We start from the raw sequence: 22,692 nt of genomic DNA, 5'->3' as shown, positions 1-22,692 counted from the left end.
AATTAAATGTGCACGGTCGACCACAGCTTCCGAGCCTTTCGCTGACGTCTTTCCCATAGATCTAACTATAGATGCCACTGTAGTCACTGTTCCTATTGAAACAATAGCCAGTGGAGCAGTCTTTGTGCCATCTTGATACAAAATCACAAAAAACGGGGCCTGCTCAGCATTTTTAAATAATGCAACAGAGCGTGATGAGATGTTCATTGCTTAATTGTACCATGCAGAGCACCTGCGTGGAAGCATCTGCATTTGTTGTTTCTCCACTCATTTATTCAGGTTTTTCATTTATTTTGTCACCATATACTGTACAATCACACACTGAGGCATGAAGGAAAACACTGCTAAGTGTGCAGGCCTGCATGCATAGACTGTTTATGCACACATGCGCACTATCATGCACAGGTACTCACAGATATACACACAGGAAAAAGGTGAAAGAAAAAGTTTTGATAGTCCGACCAAGTGTAACGTTAGCTTTAACTGACTGTTCACTACACCCGTGCCCCAAATAGCAATTGTGTAATCATACAACGAATTAGTTTGTGGGGTAACAGTTATGTCCTGCTGTAAACTGGATTCAGGGAAGTTTAAACTCCAACTAATGTTACCACAGAGACTGTTACACTAGCCAAACACATCAGTTAATCCTCATCCTTAAAACCTTTCTCTCGTAACATTCGGTTAAACATACTGTTTCGATAGGGTTATGTTTGAAAGTAATAACACACTAACTCTATATTTGTTTTTATCATACTTATAATACTATGACAAACTAGCACTAGCGCTGTTTCTCTTCATGTCTTCTGCAAATGAATACAGCCTTTTTTGCTTGTATCACCATGTATCTGTAGCCTCAGTCTTTTAGCAGGAAAAGCAAAAAGGAGCGGTCAGTTAAAAAAATTCCATCTGGCACACAAGCCCATGGTTGTTACATGATGCTAAGGAAAATGCATACAGGTGTGTAAAGAAGCATCATACATATATACAGTGCAAAACAAAGATACGTACACGCACAATTGCAACGCACACACACACACACACACACACGTTGCATCAGAATCCACTGCTTTACTCCTGAGAAGATTAGTGTGGCACAGCAGCAGAGTGTCTTCATGCTTCATGCTGGTGTGGCTTGCCAGTGTGCATGTTAATGTGGGCATATGTGACTATGTTGGACGCAACTATTTGGGACTGTTCATGCAGTAATTTGTGTGTCCGTGTGTGTGCGTGTACCAGAGTGCACATGCCTCCAATGGGTATCTAAAAATAGACAACTGATGAAATATTAAAATGTGTCAATAGAGAACACTGGTCAAAAAGAAAAGCCACTCAACTTTTTTTCTGTGTGTGCCTGACAGAAAAAGAGTTGAATGTGCTAGAGTGTATATGTACACAACTGCATGCACGCAGGTATATGCAGATGTGGTGTGTGTTCATGCATGTGATCACTAAGCAGGAGCGAGTGAGGAATATGTGTTTGTGCACTCAACTCTGAAACCATATTAAAATGCGCAGGCAGAGACGTTCTTATGGCAGCTCATGACTTCCCTACTAATGCACTAATACACCCTTACCTCTTCCTCCACACACACGCACTCTTTCCCTCACGCACTCACCTCCGATGGATTCAGTGGAGCCTTCAGCGTTTGCCATCTGAGTGATAATGTATTTATGAGGCCTTTCACTGCCCTTAAGGCTCTACTACCCGTATGAAACAAACCTGAAGTGGCAAACAAAAACTCTGGAAAACGTCCCCTGGCTTTGCACACACATCTGGGTTTGTGTGCATGTGTGCAGTGTGTGAATCCATCTGGAGTACAAATTCTTCCATTGCACTCAGTGTTTTTGTATACCCATGTGTGTATGTGTATGTGTGTTCTTAACCAAGATGAGTCTATATTGGACATGGAGGCCGTGACCTAGTAAACTCACTCAATACCTTCAGCTTAATATCACATTTTAAATAATGCGCAATTGCCAGCTAAACTGCCTACAGGAGCCATTCGCTGTACTGTGGAGCTTTATTTTCCATTTTGCTTATCCATAGTGACTCCATTTGCCTTTAAGTGCTGACTTTATCTGTCCCATGCAGTGGATATTGACCGCTGGCACACTATGATCTTTCTTTCTCTTGTCTTTAATAATTACAAACAAGCAAAGTTTCTTCTTGTCTCTGTTTTTCTTGATTTGATTCTTAGACTGCTGGCAAAAAAGTGGCATCAGCAGAGATTAAAGGGACAGCCACTGTTGATGGAGGACAGCTCAAGAACTCCTTTAAGACCATAAATACTAAGTGCTAGGAACTTATAGGTCTTTTGAGAGCTGATATAATGCAGTTATTTTCCAGTGCACAGATATGTTTGCCAGAAAGGCAAACAGATGTAAAAGTGGCTGGAGTACTGCCCTGTATATACACTGTTCCTGTATTTATGCATTACTGAAGCAAAGTGTTACTGGGGGACATCATATTTTAAGTAGCATTTTGCATAAAAATTGAGTTATATTTCTGTAATTAAAGCTGTTGATGAGGCATATCATTGCTATCATCACCAAAAGTGAATAAATCAAGGGTGCATCAAAAATTTAACAGGACTTGAATAAAAGGGATGAGAGAGTTTTGGCTCCCACACAAGCAGCTCCCGCCCTCCTGTGCTCCTCAAATGATTCAATTAAATTAATTTCAAACTTTATGTGCCATCCAAGCAAATACACAGTTTAAAGTCTACAAAACATTCTGTAAATGCTTCTTAAATTATGTTTCATGCATGTGTCCTGTCATTTACTTACAGAGTTTCACAACAAACTGACATAAGGTGCTCAGAGAGAATAAACTAAATCCACATTCACAAAGTTCATGGGCTACTATAGAGGCATCGTTGAAGGCACGAACTGAAAAGTTACCATTGGCCAACCGACTGATTTGATGGTAGCTCAGTAGTAGCACACTGTGTGACTGGCCAGCTGGAGTCTGACTGACTGATCTTTGGTAAGAGTTGCAGTAATAAAAAACAGCTCCACTGCAAGGTTTTACATGGCAGTGTATCAGTTATTCTCAGACTTTAAATTTTACTACAGTTGACAGATGACAATGCAAAGTGTATATGATGTGTAATGAGCCAGGGATTAAACTGAACGTTATGTTTCACAAAATGAGAAAAAAACACGATAAATGAATGTACCTCCAAAGCAATAGTTGGGTTTTTGGTGGCTTTTCCTTAGTTCTTTCTTAACCCAAAATGAAACAAACTCATACACACCTGCTTTAAATCTACTGTATGTGTCAGTTTAAAGTACTGTATATTCAAGAATGAGATTAGACCAGCATAATTTAACTGGATGTCTAATGCTGCCATCAGACTACACAGCATCTTGGCCTTTCTAGATGGTCACTGTCATAAAGCCTTGGCCAAAAGGAAATGACAGCCTAGATGTTGGACCGCGACCAACCATAGTTTGCTGTCTTTCGCCACTTGCATGATACACATAGGTTATGTAAAAAGAGATGTCAGAAACTTATTTGATCCAACTAACAGCACCAATAAAAATAGATGAGAGAAGACAAAAAAATCAGACACACTAGTCACACTCACAGAACAATTACAAAATGCCTATTTTAATCAATCTAGCTGTCTACACAGGCCAAGTTTAACTCTACGTGAAAGCTCTGCGCAGATTTACTTTGCTTCCATGAGTAAATCCAATAATCGTGGTAATTCAATTGAAAAGAATTGATTTTAGTCATAAATTCTTTTGGCAAAATTCTGGTGTGACCAGACCCTAAAAGATCAGTAGCAAGTCCGCTTAAAGAAAGTGAAATACTCCTTGACGACTGGTGTAAGTTAAAATTTGACAATTTAGCGATATAAGCTAACACTGCACCCGGCCACTGGTCATCAAGGTAGTAATTCTAGCAAAAAGTTGTCATTTTCACACAACGAGCTTTGTACAGATTAGACTAATGAGACACAACATGTTAATGAGTTACCTTTAGAAGTGTCGGTAAGCATATTTTTGAATTTAGGAGTAAACCAGGTTGTATGTTCTCCCCACTTATCCAGTCATCATGCTAAGCTAAGATAATCGACTCCTGGCTCTATAAATTAACAGACAGCCACAGCAGGGGTATTATCTTCTCACCTAAATGCTTACAATAAAGCTTTGTTTTCGTAAAATCTCAAAGTATTAAACAACACATTCTAAATCATGTATTTATAAAGGCACAAATAACACTAATAATACATACATTTGATTATCCATCTATGAGTGTGTTTGTGAAAGTTTATGTACTATTGGCCAAAGTCTAAGACTCTCTGCTTCTCCTGCTGAATTATACAGAGAAATATTGAGTGGAGACAGACAATGACGGGTAGTAGAGAGCAATAAAAAAGGTTATAGAGAAATAGCGAGAAAGATAGACAGAGAAGGAGTGTGTTTTAAATGGAGGTCAGGAGCAGAGTGAGATTTAAGGGTCACAGAGCATGAGAGGAAAAGTGTGGAGAGGGGCTAGAATAACATAGTGGATAAAAAGCAAATGGGTGTCTCAAAAAAGAGGACAAGGAAATATATTTCATTCTATTTCAGCCTTCAGTCATCTCTTTCTTCTCTTTTCTTCTCTTCATTCCAAGGTCTGTTACAAACTGAGCAAGCTGTATTAGTTCTATTCACACATTCTTTTCCCATTAAAAAAAGGAATACATTGTATAACATGTGGGATGTAAACTGGGTTATGAAACGCCCTCAAGGCCACCAACAATCTTTACACAAAGATGGACTGTTACAGAAACAAAAGTCATCTGAAAACAGTTGCATAGAAGCAAGAGTAAAGTCTTGAGGTGGCTTGACAGTGATCAAAAGTTTGTCTCACACCATGATATAACCTCATGTCACATCTCTTCAACACCAAACTCAAATCCCTCTTTTCACATACAAAAACAAAATTTATGAATTTACATGAAAGAAACAACACTTTTGTCTAGCCATCAAGTTTTTTTTTCATTGCTGTTTAATGCTTTGTTAATTCTTCTTAATTTTTTTTTTCATATCAGGACAAGGACTCCTGTCCCAAAGCGCTTTGCAGCTCAACAACCAGGATGCCTATGCAGCAGCTGGTTACCACAGTAACCAAGGCCTGGCACTTGGGGAAACAGTCACAGGCCGCAGCGGGCAGGTCGGAGGGGCAGTTCACAGCTACAACCAGGTACACACATATACATGAATTAATCTGAGGGTTTCTCAGTCCTTGTTTCTTTTTCCTCCATTTTATCTTTTTCTACTTCCCTCCTTCATTTCCATCTTGCTCCAACCGTCTGCTTCTTCATCTTCCCTCTCCCTATTCACACGTTCTCCTCTTCATGCCTCTGTCTGCTATACCGCTGTGTTCTCTTAATCTTCTGACTCTTTCTCACTCTACCCATTTCTTTATACTGTCTTTGTCCCTTTTCTTGTTTCTCATCTTCCTCTTTCCCCCTCCTCCTCCCCCATCTTCCTTCATTTACATCCCTTTCTACTCCTCGCTTGTTGCCTGACCTCTGCCTACACTCACTTCTCTCATCTCTCTCCACACTCTTTCCCCATCTAGGTGACATCCAGCCGTGCAGCTGCCCAGTTAGTGGGGACAGACTCTCCCTCCCAGTCCCAGAGAGATTCATTTGCCCAGCAGGCCCATGGCAGCGCCTTCCATATGCCCACTGAGGGAGGATCTGCACCTGCAGGACCATCCATGTATTACTCCTGTGCCACTCTGCCTGCACAGGTACAAATCCCTGAACAGATTACTGTGATGCCTCGGTTCTCGTCTAACGGATGCTTTCTCTAGTCCTCTCAGTAGTACACTGTGGGTGGAATCCTTAACACTGCTATAACCCTGCTGTCACCAGGTGGAACCAAAGAGTGTTACAGTTGCCATTGGCCTTTTCTATTGGTCCCTTCCATTCCTATACATTAAGGAAATACTATGCCTAAACACTGTAGGCTCACATTGAGCCTCTAAAAACATTGCAGCATGGTCTTTTATGGGGGACAACAGCTGCAGCATACTTGGATTCACAGCATTTTCAACTGATTCCAGTGGTGGCCCAGACTCACAGCAAAAACAAAAAAGCATCAAAATGTCCACAACTTGAAAACCTTTTAAATATGAGCTTTCTTTTGCTTGGTACACCCACATTTTGCTGCAAGAGTAGTGAGTGATTTCCACTTCATAAGTCCGATGTCCAGCTACCACAATTCTTAAAATGAGATCAAATAACTTAAATGATTAGATGCTATTCTTATTTCTAGATAACATAATTTCACACAGGCAATACCTGTATAGAATCTTACCCAAGCAGGTCTTGAACCACAAATCTTCATGTTGGGACACATTTGAGATAACCATTGAGCCACCATGCCAACCTGCTACTGGCACTGTGTCTCCAGCTATGGCAATATCATCAGTGTGTCCACCACGTTAGTCCAGACTGAAATTTTCATCCAATCAACCATTGGATTGCCATGAAATTTTATACAGACATTCATGGTCCCCAGACGATGTCTCTGAATGACTTTGGTTATCCCCTGGATTTTCCTCTAGCACCACTATGACGTTGATCTTTTTGGTTTAGATATTCATTTTCCTTTTTCCAGTGTCATGATCAGGTCACAATTTTAATTTGTCCAATACCTGCAAAACTAATAACATTCCCATCAGCAGTCTATGTACTAAGACTTTAGAGTTTAGTACTAATTAACACATATTAGCACGTTAAGCATGCTAACTTTACTGGATGATGGAGTTTCTTCAAAGTTAGTCCTTTCATGTGTCATTCAAGTTTCCACATCACGTTGTCTTTGCCCAGCACATGCGTAATAGCTCCTGCTGATGTTTGATACCCTGATTTCACCAGAGAAGAATGTTAGGTCCAGGTTTGTAATGTACGGAATGGGATGTGAACCATCTGAAGCTCTATTGTTACACTGGAATGTGTCAGGTTGAAAAAAACAAACTTATGCAAACAAAAAGCCTAAGTCTTGAAATTACATATTTTGTCCAAAGCTAAAGTTGAAAATATACTGTCATGCGAGCCAGAAGACTAAAACTTGACATAACAAGTTTTTGTCTTGCATAGTAAGCACTAGATAATCCAAAGCAAGGGTCAGTTGACCGAGAGGGACAGCGAGCTATAACTACTGCTACTACTACTACTACTACTACTACTAATTTGCTAATTTGCTAGCATGTTTAATACTGGCTAACCACTCTTAGCTGTGTGAGCTATTATTACAAAGTTATCCTTCAGACCTTACCGACCGTGACTGTGTTGGTTTATGAGTTTGTACGGGAAAAATGTTGGAGTAGGACTGAATTTTTGAAGATGATGTTTGTTTTCTTTTCTTTGAACTACAAATTGTACCGTCTTTGAAGGACCAAACTCAATTCTTTATCACAATGAACTTTATTATCACATCATCTGATATTTTTCTAGACAAACATTTTGAACAGAGTTGGTGGAAGTCTAATGGATCTGTAACACAAAACTTTAAAGTAGCTTATTTTTCCTCAGATGTGTTTTTTAAAATCTGATAAACAAGAAATTATGTTAGCATGAATATTCAAAAGAAGGGGGTTAGCTTGCTATTAGTCTTTATTTAGTTTTTGTTTCTCATAATCTTCATTTTCACATTTAAACTGTTTTGCTTTCTGAAGTGTTGTAGAGAGTTTTATTCATTTGTTTGAGGACAGTTGTGTTATGCACTCCTTCACTGATTACTCTCTTACCATACACTTAGCCGAACTAGCAAGGTAACTGAAAATTAGCCTACTGATAGCTTCAGCTGTCATGTGACTCTTATTTTGCAGGATTTTGCGGTTCCTCAAGAGTTTCCCATGCTTATCATTTCTCCAACACTTTAGTTTGTTTGGGTTTTGTCTGCTGGATTTGAAAAGGACATTCATGTAACACCATTACGGAACTACATGCATATCCCAGATTAGCAGAGTTTCCTACCAGCCCATAAATGCAGTATAGCAGTTATGGCTAAACCAAGAAAATCATCAGTTGGAGGAATTTCTGATCCAGTATTTAACTGGTGGATTTTTGGGCCAAATGCTAACAGTCCACCAAATCTCATGCAAATTACTTGTCAATTTTCTACAGATTCTGCTTTAAAATATACAAATGTATGACAGATGTAAGAATCTAGGAAGCACTTAACAAATCCTGAAAGATAATTCTATTTTTTTTGATTATATACTGACCTAACAGAGCAGAAGATTAGGACACTCAACTATGCTGTGGTGAACTACTTTACCACAAAAGTATTAGTTACATTTTGGGCAGATGTTGAGTGCTGTATATATTACAAACACATGGTGCCTTAGTGGAAGCCAAACTATTGGCCCTCTTTCGAACTTACTTAACTACTATCGTAGTAGCAACTGAAGAAAAAAGCTTCTCCAGCATCTGTCTTGCAATTAGTACAATGGAATTATACAATTTGCAAGCTGTTACTTGTATGGGGTTGGTCAACAGTGCAGCCACAATGCAGCAAGCTTGTATTAAATCCTGGCCTCCGATGAAAGGTGATGATTTACTCTTTTAATGCTTCTTTCACTGCACTGTGATGAATTAATTTTTCAAGCTCAGAGCTTACGATTTTAAGAGTCCCTTGTTAATCATGTCTTTGAATTCATTTAAAAAGATTTAACATCACTCTTCTATTGTATCAGAAATTGGCAGTATCCTCACTTCAGCACGTCTTGACCACGCTCATCCAAATTAATGGAGTGCTTAAAATTGTACTTTTAGCTCTGTAACTGCAAGGCCTTGCAAATATTTCTCAACTTATTTCCCCATTTGGCACAAAATCAAAATGCATGTTTGGGATTCTGAGGGAACTTCATTTGGCGGGCCATTGCTCACAGTAGCATTTCAAGTTCATTTGGTTATTAAAGTTGAGAGTCATCCCTTTATGTTTGGTCTGATAACTCCAAGCTCTTCATCACGATGTTATCACAGATTGCGGTCTCTGCTCCATGGTCCTCCAGCTCCGGGGGGAGTTGTTCATCTCTCTGAAAATAATGATATGAATAAGAAGAGTGGGTGAATATTTAAAGTGAGTGGCATTCCCTTTTAATGAAGTAAAACTCTTCTGTTACAGCGTGTCAGCTCCCCTCTGCAGGCAGTGGGATCCCCTACCAAGCTGCAGCGTCTGGGATCAGCCTCCTCTGACATGCCCAGCTATGCCACTCTACAGAGGGTGTCCTCACCCAAACAGTCACCCAGTCGACTTGCCAAGTCCTACAGGTTGGTTCAATTTCAGTCTGACCAAGTCTGATTTAATAAGGGCTCAATGTTAGGAGCACATTACGTAAGAACTTTATTGGTCCCAAAGCACAAAAGAATGTATTTGCAGTGGGTCGATACAGTTGTTGATCAATACCAATGACTCAACAATTACGTTACCTGGTACTTAGATTTCTGGCTTAGAAAAACACTTTGTAGCCTGTATTCTGTTTCAGAACAAAAGCTCTGTGCTTTTATTAGTGATGTTAGACTCCTGTGCTGATAATTAAAAGGTAGTTTTACATTATACTTTATTATGCCTCAGCCTGCCGCATTATGAGAAAGAAACTGGAACCAATCCAGGTAGTGCTGTAACAAGCATTACAGTAGATACACCGCATGCTGATTGCTTGAGTATATCATGGTTGAATTATTAAAGCCAAGACCTAGTACACAAGTGTGGCTTCTGAATAAATTACCCCTATGCCATTCTTATAATATGTTGGTTTTTGACTTTGAATGTGTTGGTTTCACTGGGTGTTGGCTTTTGGTTTTCTGCACCTGGTCTGTCCAAAGTTTTTCCTATCACAGACAATTAAAGGCTTCTACATTGTTCTGTGCAATGATTGGAGGCTTTAATGCACTACACATGACCACTAAATCTTTGAATGCCTGAAGCACATTTTTTACATGGAAAAATACATATCAATGTTAAAAAAGAAACAAAATAACAGACTGCTGGTGGGCTAGTCTTTACAAGCTCATGCTGTGTAGCCAAATGTTGTTCAAACCCACAGAATGTTATTTTAAATTCTAGTGGAGGTCCCAAAGTTTCCTTAAATACCAAATATGTCAGGCTGAATTTTGAGAAAAATCGTGTATAAAATGATGTAGTCATCTAGAATCTTTTTGATGGAATGGTGCAGCCACTCGGTTTAAATATTTCATTTAGTGTACACATTATATAGTTTTAATAAAGAGCTGGAACAATCTGAAAAAAAAAAAATATATAATTTTCTCAGATGGTGGAATAAAGTCCAATTTATAGTTTTCACATCCACGTAGTCACAACAGAAATTTTACCATCTGCCAATGACCATGAATGTTCCGCTAACTGCATGCAGCCCAAAATTTATGACAGCACAGACTGTGCATGCTGACCCGATGCCCCAACAATCAGCTGTAAACATGTCTGAGTTTACTTCCTGTGTGCATCTGCTGTCCGTGTCCACATCCACTTTTTGGACTATATCAGCACCTTGATAATACTTTAACAACCTTAAAGCTACGTAGGGCAAAACAATAGCAGAGAATTGTTGAATGGTTTGAAAAAAAATGTATTATTCCACTAATAAGGTTGGGGAACTTGCGAAAGAGAGATATAAAAACAGACAAAGTCAAAATCGAAACAGCAGAACAAAAGATATCTTGGCTTTCAGTCCCTAGTATGGGTCAAACTCCAAATATGCTTGGTCCTACATTTCCCATAATGCAATTTGATAGAATCTTTTCATTCCATCCACTCCATGTCCCTAGTTTGTAACAAGTTTCTCGGAGTTGACAAAGCATTTCCAGAGGCACAGAGGACATGATACAGTTTTTTTCACTGGTTGAAGAGAACTCCTCAAAACTTTTAAACAAATTTTGAAGTGAAAAACTGGAAGTTGCCTTAAATGCCTATAGTAGTTAGTAGTTATAGTAGAATGGGACTGTGATTTTGAAAAGGAAATGTTCATTCTGGACAGAAATTACTGTTAGACAGAACTTCCAACAGTTTAATTTCCTCCTTCCATAGCACCTCATCGCCCATCAACATGGTAGCATCAGGTGCCGCTGGCTCCTCCTCACCTCTCCCCATGGCAGCCTCCCCGGGGGGTAACCACACCTCGTCGCCCATCCACCAGCTTAGCTCAGCAGTGGGAAGCTACGCCACGCTGTCGCCCACCAAGCGCATGCTGCATCACATCGGAGCAGACAGCTACAAGATTTCCCACGAGCTGTACGCCAACGCAACCCTGCAAAGGCCTGGTAGCCTGGCAGGTAGAGGTCAAGACAATTTTATTATTGCTATTTTATGTTTGAGTGTACGAAATGCCATCATGTCATTTTTTAGTTTTTTGGAAATATCCACTTTAAGCAATTTGACTTAATATTGTAGATAGTCCACTCTAGTCAAGGGATTTAAATTTACATTACTGCAGATGTTACTTAATGACCAATCTTATTAATTTTATCATTTCTTAGTATAACTTCAGTGTCTGTTTAATTTTCATTCATTTTTTTAATACCTTTTGTTCAGAGAAATGATCTATTATGGGTTTTCTTTAGGGTCTCATATGTAATTTCTGAAACAGTTCCATTATTTTAGTCCGGATAGTTAAAGGTCACATGGACCCACTTTCAGTTCATGTGTGATTATTATTAATCAGCATGAGCACAGGGATACGATTAAATCGGCTCGAGGTATTATCTAAACTTTATTAGATTGCAAATGTACCCATGATTGTCTGAAAAGTTCATGAATGAGATTCATTGTCTCCACTGAGAACCGCAGTTTAAAAAATGCCACAGCGTGGCTTTGTTTAGGGCTTTTTAAGAGGTGGATTTTTCATTTTGAAAAGTATCTTTTATTTAGTTGAATTAAATGTGTGCCTCATGTTAATCAAAACTATTAAAAGAGTAATTTGTTCTTTTTTAAATCATAACATCATTATGCATGCGGTGTCACATTTTCATGTCAGTGTTACAGTGTTAATATGGTAGCTGTACCTGGAAGAAAATGTATTATGGTTGATATACGTATTACCAGCTGCACATCATCATTTAAATGCATGCCAGCCTGGCAACTGGAAGTAAGTTTACCCTGACATGAAAATTTATTGTATTTACCTGACTGTGTCTTTTGCAACTTCACTGAATTTTGGATGGCCATACACTGAAATAGCTTCTGTAAAAAACGTCTAATTTAGAGGTCAACTATTCCTGTAAGTTGGTTGGTTAGGTGGCTTATTTTTATGTTTATGGTGTATGTGACTACAACAAAGCAGTCCAATGCACTTTGAAGATGATCATGAATAGATACTCATGCTATTTTAAAGTTAAAAGAGAGTAAAACATGAAAGCATCTCTGTAAATGTTTTATATTTCTTAGGACAATACTGACTTTAGTGGCCTAAAATGAATTTGCTTTCTAATTGGTATTCTTTATATTTCTCTCACTTACTGATCACAGAGAATATTACATATTCTAGACATCCACTCAATTTTCCATCTATCCATCAATCCACCTTTCAGCATATCTAGCCTCTGTGGCCCCTATGTTTTCCAGGCTCTAGAGGTTCCTACAGCAGCCAGCACAGTCACCTGGGCTCTGAGCTTCGACCTCTGCAGTCTCCTGAACACCACATTGACCCCATCTACGAAGACAGAGTCTACACCAAACCCAACCTTAGAGGACAAGGTAAGCAGACATAGGGCTATGGAGGCAGACGAAATTAAGACATGAGATGGAAGGTTATTTTGTTTAACGAGTTCAAGTGATATCTACAAGCATTGAGTCTATAAAACTGAATCCCAGAAGACAAGGGGAATAGAAAAGAGGTTTCACAGAGAGTATGAGCAGAAAGCAAACATCCAATAGGCAGTAACATGCAAATTGTGCACAGAATTTTCACAGATCATACAGTAGAATGGTTGCAGATTTGCAGCGGTGGAAAAATGAGCGGTAGAAAAATGGGATGGACACAAGGAGTGAACATAGAAGACTGGAGTTCATAAAGATCTGGGGGTTAATAAATGGTGTGAAGAAGGTTTTAGGAACAAAAATACAAAAGAGGAGATCAGTTAGAAGAAGAGGTACCACTTTCTTATAAGGCACCGTTTATAAAATGTTTATAGATGGTTTGTAATAGCTTTTTCAATGATTAATAAATAATTCATTTGATTGATCAAACATAAGACACTAATAAGAACTGTCGGGTTGGCAAGTTTGGAAAAATTTTCCTGTGCAGTCATCAAGTCATTAATAAAGTCATTAAGTCATAAAGGGTTAGGAGATTCCCAATTTCTAATAAGTCATCGTCTGCAGATGTAAATGTTAGTAAGTCATTAACAGTTACAAATAAAATTCATAAAATCACTAACAAATGAACTATGACATATTTCTCACTAAGTAATAAACCAAAAGCTAATATTCATTTGCAATAATAAGGGTTGGTCGGTAATGTAATGTAAGTCATTAATAAAGGGTTTTAATCTGTTAAGTCTGCAGGTCAGTGGTAATGAGATGGTAATCAAAAAGATTGTGGTTCAAATGTTCAAATGCAGCTGTTTTTCACACGAAGTTCATTACACTCACCATAGGGAGTTCTACTCAACCTGTGAAAAGCGTTCTTTCATTTCTCCAGCCGTTCTGAAGGGAGCTATCTGACATCTGAGAAAGTAACCTTAATGATGTCATCAGGGTTATTTCAGCATAGGCATGGAGAGTCATTCTAAACAGAAAACCTAAGTCACAAACTGAGGTGTGGAGTTTAAAAGACATGGGCATTTAGCAGGCAGGGGAAGTCTAATGAATTATGCTATTGGGTTGAATTATGGTAATTGTATGATCCAGTGTGTTTGGAGCCTGGGACTAAAACTCTGGATATCTCAGCATCTGCTGCTTCGATTTTGACCATTTTTTATTTTTTTAACGTGTCTCTTGCAAACTTTGTGGATTTGCAGTACTGCCTTGCTAGAGTACCCCTTTAACAACTAGATCAACCAGGGCAAACAAACGTTGTTCTTAACAGCTTTAAACTAATCTATAAAGCGTGAATAAATGACTTATAAATCATTAATAAAGCCATGATTTATATACATTTTATAAAGGTGCCTTATTAGAAAGAATACATGAAGAGATACAGTAAAACAACTAGTGATCTACTCCAAACTAGTGGTTTGGAGTAGATCAGACTGAGACTGTCAAGATTCCTAGAATAGGAATCTTGTCCAGCAAAATAGTCCAGCACTAGAAATAGCTGCAGCGTGCTTCAAATCACCCAATGAACCATCTAACTTTTAAAAATCAGAGTACACAAGAACATCACATGATAAAGTGAGGAATCAAATAAATACTTTATAGTACATAGAGACAGAGCAGAAAAAAGAAACAGCTTGGTCCCACTTAAAAACTAGGTGTTTTTTAATGGTTTGGTGTTCTATTAAAGGGTGCCATACATAACAGACTTCCTCTTTCCATCTGATCATGTAGCACTATTTACCAGATCAGGTAGGCAAATCCAATTGGGGTCTCAATGGCAATTTGTCTCTCAGTCACAGTCTGTTAACTAATTAGTTTCAAGGCTGAAAATTAATCTCAATTAATCCCACGGGCGTTAGCTTGGGTGCTTTGAAATCAAAGCAAATCAACCGTGTCCTAAAATGTTTTCAACGATGTGCCGCTGGTTTGGTCGCCTGACAATGAACATTGCTCTAGAGAGAATAACACAGAGAGAGATATATGAAAAAGAATCTCGTAATTTTTTCCATAAGGGTTCGTTCCAGTAAAGAAAGATTCACCCTAAGAATGAAAAGGCTTAAGGTCATTTTTGTCATGCTGCCTCCCTGCACACACTGACGGGTCACTTTGAAGCATCAAAATAACAATCATCATCTCCAACATTGTGTCTGTGGGTGTAAGACACGACTACAGCAAAAACCCCACACTGTCTGTCAGAAAGAGTGCTTGAGCTTAGATCTGCTTTTCACTTTTTCTCTGCAACACAATGTAGCCGTTGAAGCCTGGCTATGTTTCAAGGTCAGTTCAAATAGTTTCAAGATGATGAACAGAGTTGGAAACAAGCAGGCAACACTTCACACCCGACTTCACATCACAGGTGAATTTCCTCAGGCCTAGTCAAAGTCCCTGCAGTTATCTAGTTACACACACACAGTGACCCACCTCACCTCCCTCAGAGTGAGCTGGTATAACTGCCCAAATGTTTCCTAAACTGAATTCCTTTGTCTGTTTGAGACTGACAAAGGAGGTTATGAGGGTTCTATGGTGTTCTGAGGTTTGGATTACAGCAACGATGGATTATACACTCAGGCAAAACCTCAGGGGCCCCAAAAGCCCTAGGATCACCGTATGGCAATTCCTTTCCCATTTAACGGAATAGGAAAGTGGTCTCAGACTGTTGGACCCCACTGTGCATAATGCACAAAGCATGGGATAAATGGGAGGGGGTCTTGGGGGCCATCAGTTAATTATTGCCCTTGTGGTCCCTACACTTGGTTAACCCGGCCCTGCTCTAGGGTCATTTTATAACTGTTATCTTAAAAAACGCACACACTTATGTGTGTCTGTGAGGTTTATTTTTCCTTACATTTTTTTTTCATGGTGCATGCATGCTTGATTTGACTGCTCTTGTCTGTTTGTGATTTTTCATCCAAATGAAAATATTAAACTCATTTGGTAAGCTCACTTAATCACCTGAAGTTACTCCACCTTAAGTTGTAAGTTGTCACTGCAGTTTGTCACATTTATTTACTTTTTTTTTTTTTTTTTGCTTCTTCCCTTTCTGCTTTTTTCTTCTGTTCTGTTTTGTTCCATTGGTGCTGGTGTTGTGGCTTTTTACTCATTGTGTGTGTGTGTGTATACGTGCATCCTATACGTGTTGGTGCTTGTGTTTGTTTGCGATTTCTTTGTCCCCTCACTACTTGCTCCTCCTGGGCTACATCAAACCCAGTGGTGAACCAATTGTACCAAGAGGTCCTCAACTATCTACTCTGTTCCTACGCTCCTCTTCCTGCTTTAGCTCCACCCTCCCCCGGTGTCGACCCAATCCCCTTGCAGCGAACGGGAAGCCAGAGCGCCACCGGCACCTTCCAGAGAGGCAGCTTCGCCACAGGAGGCGGGGCAGCTGACTACGCCAACCCTTACCGCACTCTGCAGTTCTGCCCGTCCACTGAGTCACCTTACAGCAAGTCGGGCCCCACCCTCCCCCCTGAGGCTGCCCTGGGCCGGTCTCCATCTGTGGACAGCATCCAGAAGGACCCAAGGTGAGGAAAAACAAAATATTTTTACACTGATTCAGCTCTGGCTTGTTGATGAAGCCCTTTGTTCCGCTCCCTTTCCACTTCCACTGAGCTTACTGAGGGCCAGATTCACCAAATTAAAGATGTATCAATACCAATATCAATAACCTGGAGAACATTAAGCTTTCACGGTGAAAAATAGTTAAATTGCAATCCACAAAAGAGTGTCAAAGTTGGAAGTGTGACATGGTGAAACCAAACAGTTTGTAGCACCTCAACAGATAATTGACTGTCAGGATTTGACAGTCCAGTGCAGTAAAAGTCTGGCTGAATCTGGGCTTTAGTATAAGGCACACATCACGCCACATCTTTCACTGTCCTCTCTAGTTTGCCTGGTGTTGGGGCTTGTTCACACTGCCGTATGAATGCCTGCGCACACGTCTAGGTCCAATTTCAAAGTTTGCTGTTGCTGTTAGGACTGAAGTGCCTCTCTGTCATCGACAATCAGTCACATTCTTTGCAGTAGGTAGACACAGTTAATGTGGAAAGTCTGCATGAAGTCTGCTTTTAAACCAAGAGAGCTCTGTGTACGAGTGTGAGTGTGTGAGAGAGAGACAGTGACAGGCAAAAACAGAGTAAGAGAGAGACACATGAAGACACAGCGTAATAGCTGTTTTTATCATTCTTTTGTCCTAGTTAAAGTGAAGTTTGAAATACTATTCCAGTTGTGTCTTGGACTTCCTTTCTTAGTCTTGTCTCTCTGTCTAATGTCTGCACAGAGTGGCCGTCAAAGATAGAAGTAGCCTAATTAAAGTTGAAGTGTTTCTCTTTGTGACGTTCAGCTCAGGTGTAAGTAGGACATTCATATGTTTTCGCAAATATTTAATATTTTTAATGAGGAAGTCACCTTGTGCTGAATCGCTTTATTATGTGGTAACATTTGGAAACACAAAAGTGTCTTTCTGTGTTGTTAGCATAGGTGGCTCTGGTTGTTGTTGTCATTGCTCTTTCCTCCACCCATAGTCAGAGTGTTTATTTCTCTGTGCACATTGCACTCACATTGTCTGTTCTCTACACTCTACACTCTTTAGCTCTGGCATCATTGTTGTGTTGCTTCCAGCATCCACACATCTGCACTGCTACATTTGAAGGACTGACTTGTGATGGCATGGCATTTTGCTTTACATTCACAACATGCACAGTCAGTGCTATTTGAGAAGCTTGTTGTCCACATTGCTTTAAAGGGAGGGTCCCCCAGGATTGTAAATATACAGGAAAAATATGATCCTGTAGTTGTCAAGTTTTACTGATTACAAGCTTGTTGTGCTGCTGCTGTTCTATAGCTCAGAGAGGAAATATTTGGAAAAGTATCCTATTATATATTATATAATAATTTTTCATGTCAGTAAATCACATAAAAAGACCAAAACCAACAATGTGTTAGTCCATCACTCAGTACATTTTGGCATCCTTACTATGTCTGTTGCACTCAGCCCCAAATCCATTCTTTTATTGTGAAGACATTTTTGAAAATTGGTCGAATCCATTGTTTCATTTCTTTTAAAATTGGTTCAGTAATTTCCTAAAACAGCTGGGCATTGTATTTTTACTAAACATAACAGTAGTAAATGGGGACTAAATTTGGGGACTATTTTCAGCTGTGGATTAATACACATTTGGTGTTGCAGTGAGTATTTACAGCACCAGTGCAGTATATGTAGGACTGAGATAATCTACAGTGCCCATATTCATTGTAATGAACCAGCATTATTCTTTAAATAAATGAACCCAGTTTTCGGGAGATTGGCCAATTGGCTAGCATAGCTCTTGAGCGCTGACGCCACAATCACCCGCGTTAGATTATTCCGACATGTGTTATTAGGCATAATCTATATGTAATCTATCAGTGTGTGAAATACAGGAAAATAGCAACACGTTTAGAAAAATGAACTTTTAATGATTAAAAAGAAAACATCAGATTTTAAATGACTTAATGTGTATTAAAGATGTACTATAACTTCAGTTTTTCACCAGAAGAATTCCAGGTGCGCAACCATTTATTCATCATTTGTCACCACTTGAGTGTGGAAAAAAGTAGTTGCTAAAAATAAATATTTTTTATATTATTTTATTATTATCTTCTTTGAATTTAACCTACATATAACAGGCTTAGCAGCTTAGCTTGTCATTTCCTCACCATTAAGCTTCTCTGGTACAAGTCCTGCTTTTCTGAGATAAAGCTAGTCACCTTCAATTACACGTAAAAATGTAAATAAGTTACACATGGATGCTGTTGTCATCGATGTATCATTCAACACCTAAGTTGTCTAACAAGCCAACCTCTTAAAAAAAACTAGGTGTATTCCTTGAAAAGGGGTTGACACAGTAGACACAAAATATCGTTGTGTATATATACAGTACACTGTATGTGTTTACTGTGTATACATGATATGTACATTACAAAGGTTGTGACCTTGTAAATTCAATGGTAAACACTTGTTTGCAACCCACAGTAAATCTATGCTTTCTGAGTCCTGTTGAAAGCATTCAGCAAGATCTGGAATTTGGATCCAGATGCTTAAAACTTGTTCCACTATGCAGCAACCATTAGCCAAATGCCCAGTCTGGTGTATGAAAGGAACAAGGTAAAATCCAGTTTTTTTTTATCCTAAGACCCTCTCTTTACCTGACATACCCACCATCTCCCCAGCCCCTGCTCTAAGTGCATGTCCATCACCCTGCCCACCTCCTCCACCACTGCCTGATGACCAAATGTTGAGAGAGAAAGACGAGTCTAGTGGCTATATATTGATTTCTATTTACTAATCATCACTCTCATTGGTTATTGAATAATTTGTTGTCAGACAGCCAACATATACCTCTCTCTTGTTTCTCTCTGCCTGTCCCCCCTCGATAGGTACGACCCTGAATTCCTTGTGTGGAATCAAAATCAAGCCGAGCAAAGAATGACAAAGTAATCCAACTATTTATTTATACATATATACATTCTGTCTATCTATCTTACCTTTGTCTCATTCACTGAATCTCTCCATCTTCTCGATATGACACCAATAGACGCAGATGTTAATGTTACTGGCAGCATGACATTTCACATTTGTATTGTCACCCATTTATGCATAGTGCAATAGAAAACAGGAATGACCTTTATTTTAGCATTATATGGATTCTGAATTAAACACTAGATGAGAGTACAGGGATTCAAAAGACTTGGCATTTAATTACAGCATTTCATAATATTAAAATTACATCCTCTGTGACGTGAAAACACTCAGAAATCTGTTTTAAGATAAATGAAAAATTTAAGTAATAATTACCAATTGAATTTCTTTAGATTTGTAGCAATATAACTTACCAGAGCCTTTGTTTTTTAGATTGTAAATATTCCTCATTCTCTCCTTGGGCTTTCCATCTATCCATCCATCCCTCCATCCATTTTTCTACCTGTTGATTTATTCAGTCACTCGTTTGTTTCCATTATCTGTCCTGGCGATTTCTGAACGTGCTTTGTGACTGTTGTATTCATGTGGCTTGCTCAGTGTTCATTTTGGCACCTAATTTTGACTTTTGATTTGGTAGTGTTGATCTTTCCAGTAAACTCTCTGCTTGGAAACCAATAAGTGTAACTGCCAAAATGTCCTACTTTTTGCTTCAAGCAAACATCAAGAGGAAGATTAAAGTGGTAGACACTAGACATTAATCTTGCACTCACTCCTACCAAAAAACTGACTATTGAAAGTAACTTTATTATTACACCACCATACTGTATGTGTCTTGAAAATTATATGTCAATGTTAACCTACCTTTTCATAGATGTCAGAGTGCTAGCCTGTATGTTTTTATGGTTTAGCCCCTTGTTTTGTTGCTACTTGTTGTCTAATTTTCAGTGGGATTGTGGATGCATATAGACCATAAATCGTTGTCCATCCAATCATGGTCCATCCAAGAGCTAACAATACTGCCAGAGATATAGAATTAGCTAATAATACTGACAGAGACATCATCTTAGCTAACAATATGCTAGCTAACATACAGCAGTGGAGGATGCTGTTTTACCATCAGGAAATACAGTGTGTGATTTTTTTGGGTGCATGCAGGTCATTGAATATAGACATTTATGAATATTGTAATATATTTTGTCATAGTTTTTGTGATCAAAAGTTTTCATTTCAACTTTTAGTCTTGTTTTCGTCTTGGAAAATTCAACTCAATTCAATTCAATTAGGAAAAATGTTGTTCACAGATATTTTTCATCTTCATTTTTCTAAATTAAGACTTGACTTGTCTCATCCACTACAAAGTGACCTACAGAAACATTCAAATGTCTGATGAAATGAAGGAGTGGATATACTGTATATGCTATGTGGAGATAAAAAAAAAATCACTCATTACACTGATGATTTCTGCATCAGCACATTAAATACATGATAACTGAAGAGGCGTTAGGTCATTGGCACCGTCTGCAGCTGGCTCCCTAATGATACTTTTATCCTGTGAAAGCCTCAAACAAATATCAGTTAGCTAATATTGGCACAGTCTGGCAAATCAAGGTACGTTACTTTGGAAACAGCGTCTTATGTACTTCTCTTCTTCCTTCAGGCTGCCAATAATTTATGGAAACGCGAACACAAAGAAAGATTTGTGCTAGACAAGCTCTGACCCGATCCTAAAATTACCAAATTTTATTTCTTGCTCATGAGCACAGTCTGAATCTCTGATCTATATTCAGTAATGGGGTTGTGATGGATGTGTGAGTGCTTGTGTGTGTGTGTGTGTGTGTGTGTGTGTGTGTGTGTGTGTGTGTGTGTGTGTGTGTGTGTGTGTGTGTGTGTGTGTGTGTGTGTGTGCATGTGTGTGTGTTTGTGTGTGTTTCTCAGCCCTTTCTGACATCTCCTGACCTCTCGTTCATCTCATCCAGCCTCAGTGGGACAGTCAGTCAGCCATGCACACACACTGTCAGGATGACAAACATATAGACACACACACCTCTCAATTTCTTTTTCTAATTTTCTCTCTGCCTCAGTATTTCTTCTACTTTCTGTCCTCTTTCCCTCCCTTTCCCATCTATTCATTCCCTTTGTCACTCTAACCTGCTTTCCACATTGGGGTCAAGGTGGGATCACCTCTACGCACAAATAGTTAGTTCAAAATATCGCTGGTTTTATTTTCGATGATTGGGTTTGTTGTTCAGTATTATACTTAAGTGTATGAAAATGTGAAACTGATCGTGCTTTTATCCAATACAGTAGCACATTTCTCTAACATTTCAATGGAATGACACATTGCAGCAGTGACCTCTCTAACTTTTGTGCTAATCAATGAATACAAAAAACTATTATATTGACAGACCTGTGGTGCCCCTCCAATCCAACCAAAAGAATGTACAAACAATTTCTTTACAAGCTTTAGAAGTTAAGAGACAGTTGTTTTTTGAAATTCAGTTACCTTTAGGCAGCAAGCCCAATTGAAGGGCTACAGAAGAAAACAAACAGAAGATTATTCTGAAAAATATGTACAGTATATTTTGACCCCGCACAATATGAAAGTAACCCCTCGCAGACAGCAAGCAATAATCTATACCTATCCCTTGAGATTATCCCGGGGCTGGATTATCCCTGTGGCTCAGGATTTAGAGCAGGCTCTTCCAGTCCGCATTTCGAAGTGTCCTTGGGAAAGATACTGAACCCCAAATTGCCCCCAGAATGTCTGTGTGAATGCAATGTATGAATGTGCAAATTGTTGAATGCGGCATGTAGTGTAAAGCGCTTTGAGTGGTCAATAAACCTAGAAAAGTGCAATATAATTGAAGTCCATTTACCATTAACTAAATAATGGCTCCTACAATGTACCATAACAGCTATCAACTACCAGAAATGAACTTGGATTCTCTTCACTCTGGACTTGCCTACTGAATGTTTTACATAATTTCCACCAAGATCCAAGTAAGGAGGAAGGTAGTCTCGACAACAGGTCCTTAAAAGGGCCATTATTGGTGATTACATTGGATTACAGTGGATGGTGAATAGTGAAAAAATCCAGTGTTGGCTTTACATGAAAGACAAAATGGGAGCAGTAAAAAGATGAATATACAGTTGAATGACTTCCAGACCTGAACAATTAAGTAAATGTAATTCTACTCCCTGGCTCTTCATCTGCAGTTATCTCTTATACAGAGAATGACGTGATACTTAGCTTGCTTGCTAACGTGAACAGCAGTTGGCAAGTGCGAAGACTAACTTAATACTTTGACACCAATGAAAAAACAGAAGGTTTCAAGTATCAAATCATAAGAAAAAAACATTAATGTTGTGTGGATGAAGGTGTAATTTTGAGGAAAAAAAAGTTGTACAGTAATTAGTAAATACAGTTATAATATTATGTTATTTAT

At 38.9% G+C, this 22,692-nt stretch overlaps 1 protein-coding gene across 2 annotated transcripts in view; it reads left to right on the top strand.

Annotated features, from left to right (window-relative positions):
* The window catches only part of ctnnd2b (catenin (cadherin-associated protein), delta 2b), a 144,108-nt gene that overhangs the window by 62,628 nt on the left and 58,788 nt on the right, over positions 1–22,692 (top strand). The window contains exons 5-11 of one of the 2 annotated variants that reach the window (XM_040143819.1): positions 5,049–5,200; positions 5,582–5,755; positions 9,142–9,287; positions 11,062–11,306; positions 12,595–12,726; positions 16,067–16,310; positions 19,204–19,260. In XM_040143819.1, the coding sequence (XP_039999753.1) occupies positions 5,049–5,200; positions 5,582–5,755; positions 9,142–9,287; positions 11,062–11,306; positions 12,595–12,726; positions 16,067–16,310; positions 19,204–19,260 (1,150 nt within the window). The remainder of the gene's footprint in view (positions 1–5,048; positions 5,201–5,581; positions 5,756–9,141; positions 9,288–11,061; positions 11,307–12,594; positions 12,727–16,066; positions 16,311–19,203; positions 19,261–22,692) is intronic. The other variant, XM_040143820.1, reaches the window with a different exon arrangement.

Source organism: Xiphias gladius, chromosome 14, assembly GCF_016859285.1.
Source record: "Xiphias gladius isolate SHS-SW01 ecotype Sanya breed wild chromosome 14, ASM1685928v1, whole genome shotgun sequence".
Classification (NCBI taxonomy): Eukaryota; Metazoa; Chordata; class Actinopteri; order Istiophoriformes; family Xiphiidae; genus Xiphias; species Xiphias gladius.
This window is presented reverse-complemented; position numbering and strand designations above follow the sequence as displayed.